Below are 19,586 nucleotides of genomic sequence, written 5' to 3' on the forward strand. Positions count from 1 at the left end.
AAACCCTACTCACCACTTCCTCGTGTCACTCTCAAGGTCACCACAGCACTTGTCGGCTCATCACTCGCCTGAGATTACCTGTCCTAATAAAGTTAATCATAAATTTGGCTACTTGGCCTAAGATTACCTGCCACAAAATCCTAATAAAGTTGGCTACTTGGCCTTGCCGCCTATCACTTTGTAATAGTTTTGGATTTTGATGAGCGGATAATTTATACGCTTTTTGACATTGTTTTTAGTATGTTTTTAGTAGGATCTAGTTACTTTTAGGGATGTTTTCATTAGTTTTTATGTTAAATTCACATTTCTGGACTTTACTATGAGTTTGTGTGTTTTTCTGTGATTTCAGGTATTTTCTGGCTGAAATTGAGGGACTTGAGCAGAAATCAGATTCAGAGGTTGAAGAAGGACTGCTGATGTTGTTGGATTCTGACCTCCCTGCACTCAAAGTAAATTTTCTGGAGCTACAGAACTTGAAATAGCGCGCTTCCAATTGCGTTGGAAAGTAGACATCCAGGGCTTTCCAGCAATATATAATAGTCCATACTTTGACCAAGAATAGATGACATAAACTGGCGTTCAACGCCAGCTTTCTGCCCAAATCTGGCGTCCAGCGCCAGAAAAGGAGCCAAAACCAGAGTTGAACGCCCAAACTGGCACAAAAGCTGGCGTTCAACTCCAAGAAAGACCTCTACACGTGCAACACTCAAGCTCAGCCCAAACACACACCAAGTGGGCCCCGGAAGTGGATTTATGCATCAATTACTTACTCATGTAAACCCTAGTAGCTAGTTTATTATAAATAGGACCTTTTACTATTGTATTAGGCATCTTTTGAACCATCTTTGAATCTTTTGATCATCTTTGGATGCCTGGTTCTTAGATCAGAGGGGCTGGCCATTCGGCCATGCCTGGACCTTTCACTTATGTATTTTTAACAGTAGAGTTTCTACACTCCATAGATTAAGGTGTGGAGCTCTGCTGTTCCTCAAAGATTAATGCAAAGTACTACTGTTTTCTATTCAATTCATCTTATTTCGCTTATAAGATATCCATTCGCACCCAAGAACGTGATGAAGGTGATGATTATGTGTGACGCTCATCACCATTCTCCCCTATGAACACGTGCCTGACAAACACTTCCGTTCTACATGAAATAAGCTAGAATGAATATCTCTTAGATCTCTTAACCGGAATCTTCGTGGCGTAAGCTAGAATGATGGCGGCATTCAAGAGAATCCGGAAAGTCTAAACCTTGTCTGTGGCATTCCGAGTATGATTCAATGATTGAATGACTGTGACGAGCTTCAAACTCGCGAGTGCTGGGCGTTAGTGACAGACGCAAAAGGAGGGTGAATCCTATTCCAGCATGATCGAGAACCGACAGATGATTAGCCGTGCTGTGACAGAGCATGTGAGCATATTTTTCACTGAGAGGAGGGGATGTAGACACTGACAACGGTGATGCCCTTGCATAAAGCCAGCCATGGAAAGGAGTAAGACTGATTGGATGAAGATAGCAGGAAAGCAGAGGTTCAGAGGAACGAAAAGCATCTCCATTCGCTCATCTGAAATTCCTACCAATGATTTACATAAGTACCTCTATCCCTATTCTATTAATTATTATTCGAAAACACCACTATCAATTTATATCTGCCTGACTGAGATTTGCAAGGTGACCATAGCTTGCTTCATACCAACAATCTCCGTGGGATTCGACCCTTACTCACGTAAGGTATTACTTGGACGACCCAGTGCACTTGCTGGTCAGTTACACGGAGTTGTGAACCATGGTCTTGGCATCAAGTTTTTGGCGCCATTTCCAGGGAAAGAAAGAGCAATGAATTTTACATAATTAAAGTGTAATCACGATTCCGCGTACCAGATCTCATCATCTCGGAGGGGCGTCACTTAAACGCTGGTAACATTGATTTCGTTACGTTTTCTCTCTGTTCTCTTTTTCATTCTTTGATGTCACATTTTTTGGGTTCCTCTATTTTTTGGTTGAACTGAACTAACAGCTAGTCCACATCATCATCGAGAGTTTTACGATTTTTTTCTTTGAAGCGAACTAAAGCCATGGCCTTAATGAGTCCCTCCCTTATTCTCTCTCATAATCAACATCTCTTATCTAACCATTTATTATTATTATTATTATTATTATTATTATTATTATTATTATTATTATTATTATTATTATTTAGGATTTAGGATTTTATTTTTAATTGGAATTTTTGAAATAGTAAGCAAATTTCTCTCATGATTGAAATAATAAAATAAGAGAATGTGTTATTTTTTGATTTAATAGCCCCACCTTTGTTGCAATAGTTAGTGTCGCAGTTGTCATCATCCTCGCAACAACTCTCGCAGTAAGCCAGTAACCTTCGTTGCTCTTCCTTCCTTCAATTATTCTGTGATTGTTGTGATTTCTGTGATTTCTATGAATCTGTGATTTCTTCTGATTTTCTGTGATTGTGTTAATTTCTGTGAATTTGTGATTTCTTCTGATTTGTTATGATTGTTGTGATTTCTATAATTTATGTGATGTCTTTTGATTTTCTATGATTGTAGTGATTTATGTGATTTCTGGGATTTACCTTGAAGCATTTTTGTGATTCTGCTAAATATGTGTCTCTCTGAAGGATATGTTCATGTAGGCACCGTTTGGTTGATGTCTGTGTATGCCAAAGACAGAGACACGGTGGAACGTGTTCTTTGTTTGGCATGTGAGACACAAACTAAGAGAGACACTGTGACACAGAGATACCCACAAAAAATATGTATTTTGTGTCTTTCCAATTAGCTGAGACACTAATTTTTAAGTTGAGACACTGATAATTTTTACCATTTTATCCCTTCAACCTAATTTTTTTCTTCAACCATTCTTCATTTCCCCTCTCATCCTCCATACTCTCTGCTCATTGTTGTTGCCTAATTTGGGCTTCAATGGCGTTGCTTCCATCCTCTCTTTGGTGGTGTTGTTTGTCTTCTGTCTTCTCCTTGCAGGTAGCGTCACAGCAAACAACGATTGTCGTAACGACGAAGACGCTCTCCCCATTCACATTTTGTTCTTCTTCTCTTTGGCAGCGAGAGCAACTGTAGATCTATAGTGGAAGCAACCACAAATCTCGTTACAGAAATGATATTTTCTAGTCGGTCCTGTCCTTCTTCCATTTTTTCTTATTTTCATCTTCTTTTCATTCTTCTCCATTTTTTCTTTTTTCTTTTTCATTTACTCTGTTGCCTTGTTCCGCCTCAGATTTAATTTGTATTTGTTTTAAATTTTTTTTTGGATTAAGCTTTATTGGTGTTCTTTGCCATAGATGAAGTGATAACTTATTCTGTATTTAGATTGATGGAGATTTATGTTTGTTATGCTAATTTTTAGTAATTTTGGGTAAATTTTTTATGCTTATGAGGTTGATTTTATTTTGGATGAAGAATTACAAAAAATTAAGAAAAAATCTGTGTTGGTCTTGAAGATGTGATGCCATGGTAAATTGTGATGATTTTGAAAGAGTATGAAAAATGAAAAGATAGAAGTGGTGATGGTGATACTGAAATGAATAAGGTAAAATTGACTTTTTAATAAAATTGTGAGTTGTGTGTTCTGTTCATGTCTTAATTATCAAACAGAATACAAAATTAATATCTTCTTATGTCTATGTACTCTTGTGTATTTGTGTCTATGTCTTCATCATTTTAAGACATAAACCAAACACAGCCGTAAGTAAACTATATACAATACACTATTTTTTCATATTATTGTTGATTTATTATACGATTTTGATTTTAACTTTTAATTGTTCTTATCGATATAGGAATAGGATTCAAACAAATTTGCCTTTGATGAATTATATATGAAGTATATATACATATGAATTCTTGTTGTTAAATGCCTATAGATTATAGTTGTGGAGATTTGGTTTGGTGCTCTTCTTATGCACACATTTTCTATATTCCTACAGCCAGACCGGGATTTCAAAAGTCTGAGAGTACTAGTTTATAAAAAAAAAAAAAAATCATATTTAGATTCTATCCCTCTAATTGAAAAGGGTTTACTTCCTCCAAATTTTATTTTGAAAGATCCAGATTCTCACTATATATATATGTTTGTAGAAAGAACAACGCATATATTTATCATTTTCACAAGTTTTGAAGGTGGATACTAATCACTTAAATATGGTTGCTCTTGTCAATTATACCATATTACCACCATTATTGGTGGATGTTGTAATAGTATTTTATTCTCATAAATTAGAGTAGCAGTGTTTAGTTTTGGAGTGATAAATTATGTTTTCATGAATATATTTTATCGGTTATTGCTATTTGAATCTTTGAAGCCTAATGAAATTATGTTTGTAATGGCAATTAAAGATTATCTTGATTTTTAAAAATTTTTTTTTAAAATTTTTTTTTCGTTTTTTAATATTTTTTTTAAGGATCCCGCTAGGGAGACAATGAACTATTTGTACAATGTTTAAACTGATTTTGGAGTTCACCAATGATCGAACTCTTGACCTTTCGGACCTAGCGCTCTAATACCATGTCATGATACCACTCATCCCAAAAGTTTCAGCTGATGGGAAAAAGGTAACACTAATGGTTATATCTCTAATACTCCCTAAACTTCCAATGTACACATTGTACAAATATTCCATTGACTTCTCATACTTTTCTTTTTTTTTTTAATTTGCGGATATCTGATTCTCCGGTGGGTACGGAGTTCCCGTTACCCGTTGCGAGAACAAAACAGAGATGGGGAATGTTATCGGAAGCGGGGACAGGGGGTCCATAAAGACCCGTTGCCATCACTAATTTAATTCGATTTATATAAAAATATAAAAATATTTAAAACAGATGTGTAATCAATTTTAAAGTAAGAATATATATGTATTTTTCTCTATCTTTATCTTATTTGCGTATATGCCTTTGTATCTAGATATTCATTAATTTGAAATAATAAACAAACACAACCTTTTGGATCCCAACCCAAGTTTTGTACCCTAGGATTGGTGTACCATTTGATTATGGATCCCAACCAAGCACAAAATCACATTGATTTGGATTCATAACTTGAATACCAAAAATAAAGTAAAAAAATCACATTTCATACTGGAAAACACAAGGGAAGTTGTAAAGAAAATTTCCCTCAATCTGATGAAGCAAATAGGCCAAAAAAGAGTGTCTAAAATCCGGAGAAGCAGACCGAGAAGAACACCAAACTTGATTAAAAACCATGGATTAAATCAAATATTATTCCGAAATTAAATCACCCTAGAAACACACCCAAAAAAAAAAGAAGGTAGAAAAGTAACCAAAAGGAAACAAAATAAAACAAAGCTCTAATCCGCAACCCCGAAACCCCAATGCAACCTTAGTTAGCGTCCATCCACAATCCAAGTGCTTCCGCTGACTCGCGATCTCCACCGTAGATAAACACTCATCCAACGGTTCAAGTTCAAAACTCCACAAAGGTTCCCGATCCGTGTGAACCCCATCCCAACCAATCAGAACTCGCCATTTCCCTCTCACCACCTTCTATATAAATTCCCCTCTACCGTCTATCTCTTCGTCATAAGCCTGTATCATACCCAACTCTTCATCACATAAAGCACTCTCTCTCTCTCTCTCTCTCTCTCTCTCTCGAAAACGGTTATTGCAACCTCTCTGGTTTAAATTTTGTGGTTCAGTTTCAGCCATGTCTACCGCCGCAGCACAGCCCAAGACCAAGAAAACGGCTTCGTCCAAGAAGCTTCCTTCTCACCCCACCTTCGCCGAGGTATGCACAAAAATTATTCATAGTCCATTCAAAATTTAAATTTAAATTCGAAAATTGTGAATTATAAATGATGATTTGTGAATTCTAATTCGATGTGTTATTATTTTCTAGATGATAACGGACGCGATTTCGAGTTTGAAAGAGAGAACTGGTTCAAGTCAATATGCGATAACGAAGTTCATCGAAGAGAAGCACAAGAATCTTCCACCAACCTTCCGGAAGCTTCTTCTCCACAACCTCAAGAAATCCGTCGCTGCTGGAAAGCTCGTGAAAGTGAAGAATTCATTCAAGCTTGCGCCGAAAGCTGCTTCTCCTCCCGCTCCAGTGAAGGCTCCAGCGAAGGCTTCTTCTGTTGCCGCCGCCAAGCCTAAAGCGGCGGCGGCTTCCAAGCCTGGTCCCAAGCCTGCATCCAAACCTAAAGCCAAACCAGCTGCCATTACGAAGAAGGCCGCTGCCAAACCTAAAGCCAAAACTGCCCCTACTTCTGCAAAGCCGAAGCGGAAGACAAAAGCGAAGGCTCCGGCGAAGAAGGTTGCTGCCAAGCCGGTGAAGAAGACGCCAGTTAAAAAGCCGAAAAGCGTGAAGTCTCCAGCGAAGAAAGCAGCGGCGAAGAAGACTAAGAAGTGAAAGTGAAAAAGTGGCTTGGTTTGTTAGGGATAGTTAAATATTTTTCTGGCGTTTTTTTTTAATGTTTTGTTGTCGTTAATTGTTAGTATAGATATAATGGTAGGGGAAGGTTATTGATGTAAATTCGTTTGGTTAGATGAATGTAACAAGGACTTGTTTTCTGCATTCTGATGTCTACCTTTTTTACTTGGAATTGGGAGAAGTAAGATGTCTAATCTTACGCCAAAAACGTATACAAGCTGGAGTTTTGTGCGTTATGCGAAGTTTTTTCGTTCTCACTCGATATGCTAAGCATGTTTGATGTGTGGGGAACATTACAAAATAGAAACTTACCACGTTGCAATGTATATTATAATATTATAAGTGTTAATAATGTGAAAATGTTCTTCGTGTTATTTAGTAACATGCCAATACTGGATAGAAAGAAAGAATTCGGTGGATTTATGTGGTGTAAAATCAGAAATGGATTAAGACGTAGTCTGATGGAGGAAATGGAAGGGGGCATACCGAATATGAAGCATTTTAATGTATGAATCGACACGGGAGTGGGCATGACCCTCGCTTGTGTCGCCATGTATTCAGCTATCGGCGTAGCTTATGTTCTGAACATGGCGAGGGTTGAGCCTCGTGGCCGTGGGGACTAGTTTTCTTGATAGATGTTAAAACTTTTTAGCTTACTTTATCTTTTCGTGATTTTATGCTTATATCTTTGTTCCTTTCAGTATTAATAGATAGTTTGATACAAAACATTTTACGTTTAGAATAAAATTTAAAATGAGATCCCGTTTTTAATGAACCAAACGTTTTCAAACACTTGTAAGAATTCTATGAACCAAACGTTTTTAATGAACCAACATAAATTCTATGATCTCCAATTGAAAGAATTAATTTCCGAAAATCCTTTAGAATTTTGCTAGAGTATATATTAAGATTACTATTAATAAAAAATTTAATTTTTTTATTAAATTGTTTTACTCAAATTTTTGTTCAATTATTAACAACAAATAAATCAACAATTTTCGAGCTTTGTTTCGCAATCTTAATTTAAGGAGCGGAAACGACTCCTTTTGTGGATGTCTCAAGGTCTCAATTGTAGCTTCGAAAGTAAAATTAAAAATAAAAAGAAAATAGCAAGGTGCCGAAGGCAAAGTAAAATGCAGAAATTAAAGCAAATAGGAAATTAAAAAGAAAATGAAGGAAGAAACATGAACGTAAAAAAGAAAAAGACGTAAAAGTAGAGGAATTTTATTAATAAAAACTGGAAAAAAGCAAAGTACAAGTGTTTGAGTTCAGAGGAATTACTTAAGATTCTCAATTTTACTCTGTGATGTCAAGGGGTTGAGAGCGTTTTTTGGGTTTCTAAGCGTTTTCCAAGAAGAACTGAACTGATTACAATATTTTTCTAAAGCTCTATTTATAGACTAACTTAATGTCAGCTAACAGTTACCATTTGTACACCACTTGCGGAAAATTTGAATTTCTTGTAACTGTTCCCGCATCTCTTGTGAATTTCAAAAGTTAAATAGATAGCTGTTTTACTCAAATTTTAACGCTCCATGTTGATAACTGCTCCTGCATATAGCACGTCCTATAATTCAGGCTTAATTCAAATTTTGAATAAAAACTGCTTCTTTGCTAGTGAATTAGAAGCTTCCCCTAATATATTGAATCTGGCTTCATAAGTTAATAATAATATTATCTTATATTTATTTACTTAAAACAAATTATTTTTTCCTAAGTGATAATAATTTTTTGCCTAACAAGATGCCTCCAAAATTTCTCACTTGAAGATATGCAATGATTGAAAGTGAGAAAATTTAGTTGTTTATTGACATTTTTCTTATTTTTGATATTGAGAGTCAATTGACATTTTAGACACATCCGTTTGACAGATTAAATGCCTACTAGTAATAGACTTAACAGAATTTCAAAGTCTATAAAATTTTTTACATTAATAGTTGAACTGTCGATGGGGTCTATTCTTTTGTATGAAATTTTTAAGTGTGTCAAATGATATCTGTTCTAATTTCGGCACATTAAATGTGTATCAATTGACCTTTGTTTTGACCTTTAATATTTCAATTAAGAGTTTTTTGACACACACTTTCATTGTTTTAATTGACACAATTTGCCTAACTTCAGAAGTAACAAAATCTTAACTTCGTGAAGTCGTTTCTTTCATATGTTAAACTTCAGGTGTCAATTAAATTTGATAAAATTTCTAATCCTATAAAATATCCACACTAACATTCTAATAGTTTTGACTCCAAGCGCTAAGAGACTCAACAGAATTTCTAAGTCAATTAGGCTTTGGTATTTATGAAGTACATACCCAAATGTCAATGAGAAATTATTTTTGTCCAAGATTTTAAACTTGATGCATTTTTTTAAAATAAAACCATTCATATCTATTTTACACATCTCAATACTTTCAGGATTAAATACCTTGGTGTCAACTGTCAGTGGCTTGACTCTAGGATTATACATCCTGAACTCCACATGCATCTCATCATAGTAACATGTACTATTATCAGTAGGAACTTCTTCCACTCCTCCATCTTCATTCCAGAAAATCAATTTTTGATGTAAAGTGGATGGAATAGCACCCATTCCATGAATCCAATCACGTCCCAAAAGCAAGTTAAAACCAGCCTTTGAAGGAACCACAACAAATAGAGTTGGCCTATTGATAGAACCAACCTCAATTGATAGTAGAACCACACCTCTAACAGAAGAAGTCCTTCCATTAAAATCTGTTACCTCAATGCTACTTTTAATCAGATCTTTTTCAGTCTTTCCAAACTTTTCCATCATTTTTTCAGACATGAGATTAACAGCAGCTCCCCCGTCAACCAAAATCTTATTGACTATCCTTCCATCAACACGAGCCTTGATATGCAGTGGACGCAAGTGTTCCTTATCATTTTCAGTAGGCTTCTCAAATAATCCTCCACCACACATATTGTCATCTAGCAATAAGCATTTGCTTCCAGGAAAAACATCATAATAATCATCTTCTAATGACTCTACTTCCTGAACTTGACTATACTCCTCAGGCAGTATTGACACCACAGCTATAGGTTGCTTAACACCAAATATTGCTTCTAAGCTGTCATCAAAACTAGTGTCAAAATTATCAGTAATTAAATCTTCATTCTTTTCTCCCTTGTTTTCAACCATTACCCTCTTTCCAGCAAGATTCTTCTTGACATTTTTATTGCATGTAGGGTGATTAGAAGAATTGCCTGTTTCTGTAGACTTGGCCATGGTTGACAAAGGAGGCAAATCTACTCCGTGTCCCTTGTATGGATCCAAAGAAACATACTCAGGTATATTCTCTTTCTGCTCAAAAGTTGTAAAAGGAGAATATTTTAAAATATTTTGACAATTTGGCCAAGGAGAATAATTAGGAACCTGTTACATGTTAGGATTATAACAAGAATAAATTGGCTTTGAGGGAATAGGCACATTTTTTGGAATATATATACTACCTCCGTCTTGTACATGATTCATGTTCCATAACTGAGACTCATAGTACCTGGGCTTAAAAGGTTTAGGCTTCACCCATTTGTTTTTTCCTCTTGCAAAAGCAGTAGGTTGATTCTGCACATTTCTCACATTCTGGACCCATTTATTGTTTGAAATTTTGGTGGGAGAAACTCTTGTCTTTTGAGAAAATCCATAAGGTTTTCCATCAATCATGACCACAGTCTTCATCTTCTGGTTGACGGGTTGTACCCCAGTATTGTTGACGCACTTGTTCAAAGGAGTTTGACCGCCCAACTTTTGTTTTTCCTCGGCTATTTTTCGCTTTAGCTCGTTAGTTTCATTTTCTTTTTCAGCAATCTTCTTTCTCAACTCAGTCTTTTCTTTCTCTTCATCTTTGTACTTTTCAAACTCTTTTGTAGCTTCCTTGTCAAAAACAGCATTGCACTTTGGGCACATGGCGATGGTGCTGTGAGATTCTTTAATTCTCAACAAAAAATCTAACAGATCCTCACCAGGACGAGGATAAACTGGCTTCTTATCTTGCTCAAAGATTCTCAAGTCCTTATTTTCATTTTTAGCACTAACCATTGTGGCATCAACTTCTACCATGTTGACTGACAAATTGAATGGCTCGACATAATTTGAGTCAGCAGCAAATGGTTCAGTGTCCACCTTCATAGTAGTTTATCCTCAAACTTCAATCTTCCCTCCTCAATTGCTTTTTGTATCAAGTCCCTGAAACGGACGCAATTATTAGTGGTATGCGAAAATACCTGATGAAACTTACAAAATTTTTTATTCTTTATTTCATCAGCTGAAGGCATCTTTTTTCCTTCTGGTAAAATAAGCTACTTATCTTTTAATAAAACTTCAAATATTTGATCTGCCTTAGAAATATCAAAAGAATAAGTCTTATTTTCAGTTTTGGAATATAAAGAAACCTTTTCTTTTCCTTTAACAGGCTTCAAAGATTTGCATACATAAGGAGGACCCCCACGCAATTCAGCAATATAAACCTCTTTCTCATCTGAATCACTACTATCGGAAAAACAATCCACATATGCAACTTTTTTAGAATCTTTTTTGAAATTTTCTTTTTTTTTTAATTTGTTCTATTTGTCTTACTCTTTCAGCTAACTGGGAAAGATCTAAAGTATGTTGATTGACAAGTTTCTTCCTAACTCCAAATTCTAACCCATTAGTAGCCATTTTGACAACTTCAGTTTTCGGAATCGGAGTAAAACACTTATTTCTCATGTTTCTAAATCGCGCCAAATAAGTATCAATGGATTCTCCTTTTGCACGTTTGACAGAGAATAAATCCGTAAGACTAACTTTCAATTCACCTCGGAAAAACTGATCATGAAAATTTCTTTCTAACTGCGCCCAAGAATGAATAGAATTTGGTCTCAAGTTGGAGAACCATGTAAATGCATTTTTTGTTAAAGAAGAAGGAAGTATCTCATCTTGAGATATTCATTAGAAACTGCTTTCCCAATTTCAATAGTATATCGAGCAATATGCTCTACTGTAGACTCATTTTCTTTTCCAGAAAATTTTGCAAGGGATTTTGGAATTTTCCAACCCCTTGGGAGCTCTGCTTGTTGGACACATTCAGGAAAAGCAGACACAAAATATGGCCTATTTAAGCAACCAACATTAAATTTCAAACGGTTTAAAACTTGTTCAACATTTCTTGCTAGATTATAATGCCCCCTAAGTTGTTTTGCCTAAGTCTTTCTAACATATCATCAGCATTTTGACCATGTCTAGGCATATGAACATCATAATTAGGAATTGCTCCACCGTTCTGATTGACATTATCAAATCTTAAACCTTGGTTGTCATTTTCTTCTAAATTTACCACAGTAGCAATCCTATTAACTTGCCTATTTAATTGTTCAATTCTAGTGTTTATATTTTCTAAAAGAGGATTTAAAACTGTCACCATCTGATGAGTTAACATGTTTACTAGATCATGGTGGCTTTCATCCATCTGTTGCCTAATATTTGCTAAAGATCCCACGGTTTGACTAGGTTGATTAACAGGCATTGCTCTTGACATGTCAGGAAATACAGGTCTGGAATTTTCTACCCTAGTGACAGTGGATGTAGTAGAATTAGATGCACTGTTATTTCCTGTATTAATAGAATGTGAAAAATTTTGTTGTGATACGTGTGAACCTGACGCCCCAAAAATAGGTACATTTGACATGCCACATAGATTTTGATAATTGAAAAGTTGAGTAGAGAGGCACAGGCAATCCTTGTGTCACCATGGAGGGGACATACCCCGGTGGCAAGCCATATGGCGGCCACCCCACGGTATTTATGTGAGTTGCATTTAACCCTGTATGGGCATGGCCAACGCCATCATGCCTCACTGATATCAAGGTAGGCTATGCGTTTGAAACCACAGGAGAATTTTCGGATTTATTTCCTCTAATCTCATCACTAGAAGTAGAAGAAGATGCTGCAGAAGTATTTGACATGTCAACTGACACTGATTTTCTTGGCTCTGGACACACGAACTTACCACTGCGCAACCACATACAAATTCAAAACTCCTGATTTTTCTTTTGACAAACTACAATCTATTGACAATGTCCCACCGGGCGTGCTAATTTTTTTTATTCAAATTTTTGTTCCATTGTTAACAACAAATAAATCAACAATTTTCGAGCTTTGTTTCACAATCTTAATTTAAGGAGCGGAAACGACTCCTTTTGTGGATGTCTCAAGGTCTCAATTGTAGTTTCGAAAGTAAAATTAAAAATGAAAAGAAAATATGCAAGGTGCCGGAGGCAAAGTAAAATGCAGAAATTAAAGCAAACAGGAAATTAAAAAGAAAATGAAGGAAGAAACATGAACGTAAAAAAGAAAAAGACGTAAAAGTAGAGGAATTTTATTAATAAAAATTGGAAAAAAGCAAAGTACAAGTGTTTGAGTTCAGAGGAATTACTTAAGATTCCCAATTTTACTCTGTGATGCCAAGGGGCTGAGAGCATTTTTTGGGTTTCTAAGCGTTTTCCAAGAAGAACTGAACTGATTACAATATTTTTCTAAAGCTCTATTTATAGACTAACTTAATGTCAGCTAACAGTTACCATTTGTACACCACTTGCGGAAAATTTGAATTTCTTGTAACTGTTCCCGCACCTCTTGTGAATTTCAAAAGTTAAATAGATAGCTGTTTTACTCAAATTTTAACGCTCCATGTTGATAACTGCTCCTACATATAGCACGTCTTATAATTCAGGCTTAATTCAAATTTTGAATAAAAACTGCTTCTTTGCTAGTGAATTAGAAGCTTCCCCTAATATATTGAATCTGGCATCATAAGTTAATAATAATATTATCTTATATTTATTTACTTAAAACAAATTATTTTTTCCTAAGTGATAATAATTTTTTTCCTAACATAAATACAAAATAAATATGTTAAAAACTTCACTTTTTTATATTTTTAATAAAAACTCTTATTTTGTATATGTAGCACAAGTTAACCAAACTCAATTTTTTGATAAGGCCAAGTAGTTACTACCCATCATGAATGTAGATTTGTTATCTCAAAATTAGCCACACATTTGTTCAGATTTTTCTTTTCCTATAGTGTTGCTGTGTTTGTGAAACACATTTTTTGAAAATTAAACTAAATTTATCCATTACTAATAATCAAATTATTAGAAGATTATAGGAGTTTTAATATGCCAACTTATTCAAGTGTACAACAAAAAAAATATATATATAAATTGAATTCATCAATGTTGATAAAAATAAGATTATAAAAATTGTATCAAGTTTGACAAGTCAAAATTGATTAAATTACAAAAAGAATAGTCAAACTTTTTGACTAAACTGTATCACAATTATGTTATCATATATTAGCATGTTTATCAACTAGTAAAACAAGTTGCCAACTTGCTATATTAAAATCTTGTAAAGATATTAGTTGGAGTTAATTAAAAATGTCTTAATAATTAAGAAAATTAGTAGATTTAAGTTTATATAAGACATGATATATAATATGATATAGTTCTTAAGTGAAGTTTATAAGCAATATGGAGTTATGTTAAAAATCTTTATTTTCTCTTTATTTGGAAAGTTAATAAAGAATATAAATATGTATTATGGTTGTAGTGTTGTTCCTATTCTTATTATATTATTATTTTATTGTGGATCAATTAGGAGTGTGCATGAGTCGGGTGAAATTAGATTTGATGTGATTTAGACCCGATCTGAAATATATACTGGGCCTATTTTTTAGACCCGAACCCGGCCTTAGATCCGATGAAACTTATACACTTTCGGGTCACGATTATATCGGGTAAAAACCGGGTGAAAACTGGACCGTTAATATTACATTATCTTGATACCTTCTTATAAGTTAGCATGTGAAAATATCTAAATTTCCAAAACTCCAACCATTATTTGACATGGTAAAATTCACTTAGAAAAATATAACAAGAACCAACTCTTCTCTGAAATTAAAGCATAACCATAATCAATACTAATATTGTCTAATAACACAAAATATTTAAATCAATACAAATAACACAATATGATGCATTAGTCTAAAATTTTATGCATTTTAAACATAAAACATTAACTTATAGTCTTATAATAACTAATAACACAATATTAAAGTTTACAATACTTAAATTCCAGATAAGAATAGCCATCATCCATCATTAATAACAAAATATTAATTGTGTATGATGACCGGATCGGGTTTGAGTGATCCGAACTATGGCCCGGATCCGACTCGAAATAATGATCAGGTCTATTTTTGAAATCCTTATCCAATCTTAAACCTGAAAAAATCACACCAAATTAATCTCTAAAGTGTTTAAAACCGAATCGAGTCTTTGGGTCAGATCGGACCATGCACACCCTTAGGATCAACAAAGAGTGGCCATAAACCGCAGTACATTACCGCTATTTATGAAGGAAGATGTATATGAAAACCGTTATATAGCGGATTACTAGGAAAAAAGAATATAGCTAATCCGCTGCTAATTGTAATGGTTTACGTATTTGGGTTACCGACGTGGAATTTTAAAATTGGAAGAATAAAAAATGGAAATAAACCCAATTCATGTTAGAGGCTACGGACAAAATATGGTGAATTAGGGAGTACCATCAAAGTTGTGAATAATAGAATATTTTTGTCAATAAATAATACTTTATGTACACATTTTATTCTCTTATTATTCTTTTAAATTTTTTATATTTTTATTATTATTTTTATTGAATTTAATTTTAATACACTGTTAGTGTAAAGTATTTTACATGTGCATTCTATTATGTACATCACATTAGTAAAAATAACTACTTTTACATTGCTCGTTTAAATGGCCATAAAAAAATAGATGTGATCGCACGACTGTATAAAATACTTTACATTATGAGTGAATCAAAATTAAACTTTACTTTTATTACTGATATATAATTGTGCTATGGATGGATGCCTATTTAATGACTTGGGCCTTTTTCAATAGTGAAGTTTAGTTCCTTAAGACAAACTGAAGTTAATGAAGTTTAAAAGTATAACTTTTGTACGTATATAAATAGAAGCGTGGTATGACGCAAAGAACTTACAAATACACAACAATAATATATAAAATACTCCTCTCTCTCTTTATATATATGTACGCTGCAATATATAACATTAGTGAATATATATATGAATCATCTCTATTATATTAAGATAATAATATTGGTGAATATTAATATTAGAGTTCTCTATTTATACTTCTTTATTTTATATTTATTCTCTCTTCTTTATTTATTTATTTTACAACACATTATCAACACGAGGCTCTGATCAAAATTTAGGAAGACTCAGGTAATAAATTTAAATTATGTTAAAGGTCTCTCATTTTGAATTTAATGCTCTTGATATATCTGAAAATAACTACTTATCATGGATATTAGATGCCGAAATTCATCTTGATTCAATGGATCTTGGAGATACCATTAAGGTTGAAAATAAAGCATCCCAAAAGGATAAAGCCAAAGCCATCGCCATCATCTTCCTTAGTCGTCATCTTGGGAAAAGGTTGAAAAATGAATATCTCATACTAAAAGATCCTATAGATCTGTGGAAGAATCTTGAATAAAGGTATAACAATCAAAAGACAGTGATACTTCCTCAAACCCGATATGAGTGGACACACTTGCGTCTACAGGATTTTAAATTCATAAATGAATATAATTTAGCAATGTTTCGAATTATCTCATGAATAAAATTATGGGAGGAAAAGATAACTAATAATGACATGTTAGAGAAAATTTTTTCGACCTTCCATGCCTCAAATGTGCTCCTGCAATAGCAATATCGAGTAAAAGAATTGAAAAAAAATATTTTGAGCTAATTTCTTTCCTTCGTGTTGCTGAACATAACAACGAATTTCATTTAAGAAATCATGAAGCGCGCCCAACTGGCACTGCCCCATTTCCTGAAGTAAATGCGATAAATTATAACCCCAAAAGAGGTAAATGGCAAGACTTTAGTAAGAAGAAAAATTATGGAAGAAAGAAATTATTTTCACAAGAAAGGATCTCACCAGAAGTGTGATAAAAAAAGAAATAATGGGCAAAATAAATCAACAGATAATAAATATTTTTATTGTGGTGGAAAGGGCCATTGATAACGTACGTGTCGTACCTTAAGGCACTTAGTGGATTTCCACCAAGCATCCTTGAAAAAAAAATAACAAAGAAAAGAGACAAATTTTGTTTCAAAGGATGTTGCTGATAATTATACCACTCATTATGAAGTATCTGATTTCTTTAAAAATCCTGAAGGAAATATTGGTCATTTAATCAATGATGTAAAAGTTTAATATTTAGGTTCGTTAAGTACTGATGTTAATAATAATGTAAAGAATTTCTTATTAAGTTTTATTTTTTATACACTTAAATTTCAAATATAATATATATAAATACTGTTGAATAAAATATTATTATTTATGATTAAGAATTTCAAAATCACTGAATACGTCAAGTTCTAAAATAATAACAACAACAATAATAATAGTAAATCTCTAGTATATGATATTACTTTTATATATAGTGTTACTTAGACAAATAGTCCCATTCAGAAATATAATTTTACCGTGCATGTATTTTTACTTATTTTATGTTATATTATTATTATTATTATTATTATTATTATTATTATTATTATTATTATTATTATTATTATTATTATTATTATTATTGTTATTATTATTTGTCTTTGAAAAAAATGTTAAGGACATATATCAAGATGTTTGCCTTACAGATTGTGCAAGTTTGTATACCATTCTCAAAAGTAATATATATTTTACTCATCTTGTACAAAAAGAAGAATGTGTTAACACAATTATTGGCTCAGGCAATATGATAGAAGGTTCCAGAAGAGCTATAATTTTATTTCCTGGAGGAACCAATTCATAATAAATAATGCACTAATGTATACTAAGTTTCTAAGAAACTTGTTGAGTTTTGATGAGTCCACATTTGATGAAATATTTTGGCTTGATTTGAATGGATTTCATCATACAAACTCACACTTAATCTCCAAAATAGCATACTTTGGTGTTTGATCCCTAAATTGAACCTAAATGTGAAAACATATATTTTTGTGCTTAAATTGAGCAATTTAATCCCACTTTTATTCCATTCGATGCCGTGATGTGTTTTGTGAGTGATTTTAGGTCAATTAGGCATGAATGACTATGCAAAAGTGGAAGAAAGCATGTACAAAGGGAGAACACATGAAGAAAACAAGGAGGAAGCAAACAGTCAAGTGTGCGTGCGCACAGGAAGAAAACCAGCTAGTGTGCGTATGCACAACCCTCTGTGCATATGCACAGGTGAACATTCAGCGAAGTGTGCGTATGCACACATTTGTGTGTACGCACACATCTGTGCATACGCACACGCCCCTGCACATTAATTCATTAATAAAACACGTGATTCACGATTTTTGGAGGCTTTTGGCCCAATTTGGGAAAACTTGATGCTGAATGGGAGTGCTATATGAAGGGGATATCAACACATATGAAGGTATTAGTTATTATTAGGTTACATTAGGTTTGAGTTTTGTTTTTTTCATTAGTGTAGGAAGCTTTCATAGGAGTAGGAGTAGGGTAGAAATTCTCTCTTAGGGTTTACTAAATTTTTATTGTAACATTTGAAAGCAAGCTTTGATTTTGGATTTTACTCATCTTTATTGTAAGTACTCTTAATTTCCTCTTTAATTACATCATCTTTACTTTCATTTTCCTTTGGTTTAAGTACTTTGTTAATATTTGCAATTTTGAGTTCTTGAAGTTTTGATTGATGAATTTTGTCTCTTATGGTTTATATTTGCTTGATTGCATGTTTATTGTTGATATTGTGAATAGTTGGTTATAGTTTTCATTTTTTCTTTACAATTTTTCATGTTTTGGTTTTATTCCCACCAAGTGTTTGTGAAAATGCCACTTAGTAATTTTGAGTAGATTTTCACACCTTGACTTGGGATTTGAGTTCCTAGGACACTAGAGTCATAATGTCCAACATCTAATGGCAATTTTTGGGTAGTTAGTTGACTCTTGTTTCCATTGACGCTAGCTTTTTACCAATTAATTTGGTAAGTTAGCTAGGATTTATGGATTAAGGTCAATTATACTTGCTTAACTTACTCCTCGATGCTAGGGGTTGACTAAGCAAGATTGACTCATCATAGTTGCCATAGTTGTGGTTATGACGATGATAGGATTCCTTGGATCCTCTTATTCCCAAGTCAAAACTCTTTTATGCATTATATCATTTTCACTAGTTTTGACCTTGCTTCCATTTTGATTGCATTAATTCCAATTTTGATCATCTCTTATCTTTCGTTCTTTGATTTCAAAAACCCTTTGTCCTCACAACCGAAAGCATAACACTTCAATTGCATTCCTAGGGAGAACGACCCGAGTTTTAACTACTCTCGGTTAATTGTTTTGTATTGGAAAAGATTAAACTTTGATTGATGGTTGATTGTCGGGTTGGGACTATACTTGCAATGCCAAATCTTATTTTGTGATAAAATTCCTAACCCGCTTTAGGCTACTCATCAAGTTTTTGGCACCGTTACCAGGGAAGGCAATTGGTGTTATATCTTAGGTTGTTGTAAATATGTCAATGATGTAAATAGCTTACTTTTTGGTTATTTGGTTGTTTTTGTTAATATTTAGGTGTTTATTTTTCTTTTTTATTAATGTCTTTTGCTTTTATTTTCTGCATTCTCTATGAAGCTATAACCCTTGTTGCTTGGAGCTTGGTTGCGAGTATTTTTTGTAGGGTATAATGAATTCAAGTTGGGATTGCTTCATGGAGTGGGAGAATCAATTTAGGGAGGAATCATTTGCGTATGAGCAACACTCATGGCAATCACCTCCCCCATACTACAACGAGCCAAACCCTCCCCTATGTGAATATCAAACCCAAAGATATAAAAGATACCCCATACATAACTGATGAGCGGATATTTTATACCCTTTTTGGCATTGTTTTTACATAGTTTTTAGTATATTTTAATTATTTTTTATTATATTTTTATTAGTTTTTATGCAAAAATCACAATTCTGGACTTTACTACGAGTTTGTGTATTTTTCTGTAATTTCAGGTATTTTCTGGCTGAAATTGAGGGACCTGAGCAAAAATCTGATT

General features: G+C 33.6%; 1 protein-coding gene across 1 annotated transcript; it reads left to right on the forward strand.

Annotated features, from left to right (window-relative positions):
* Nucleotides 1-5,258: 5,258 nt before the first annotated feature.
* Nucleotides 5,259-6,574, forward strand: LOC112775946 (uncharacterized). The gene is made up of 2 exons (XM_025819868.3): nt 5,259-5,782; nt 5,894-6,574. The coding sequence occupies exons 1-2, from the start codon at nt 5,702-5,704 to the stop codon at nt 6,407-6,409; spliced, it is 597 nt and encodes a 198-aa protein (XP_025675653.1). The 5' UTR covers nt 5,259-5,701; the 3' UTR covers nt 6,410-6,574.
* Nucleotides 6,575-19,586: the final 13,012 nt, after the last annotated feature.

Source organism: Arachis hypogaea, chromosome 19, assembly GCF_003086295.3.
Source record: "Arachis hypogaea cultivar Tifrunner chromosome 19, arahy.Tifrunner.gnm2.J5K5, whole genome shotgun sequence".
Classification (NCBI taxonomy): Eukaryota; Viridiplantae; Streptophyta; class Magnoliopsida; order Fabales; family Fabaceae; genus Arachis; species Arachis hypogaea.

Bases quoted from the DNA above. Each gene is read 5' to 3' on its own strand.
- LOC112775946 (XM_025819868.3), top strand. From the start codon at position 5,702: ATGTCTACCGCCGCAGCACAGCCCAAGACCAAGAAAACGGCTTCGTCC. The intron at 5,783-5,893 runs GTATGCACAAAA...ATTATTTTCTAG, and splicing joins CTCACCCCACCTTCGCCGAG to ATGATAACGGACGCGATTTC.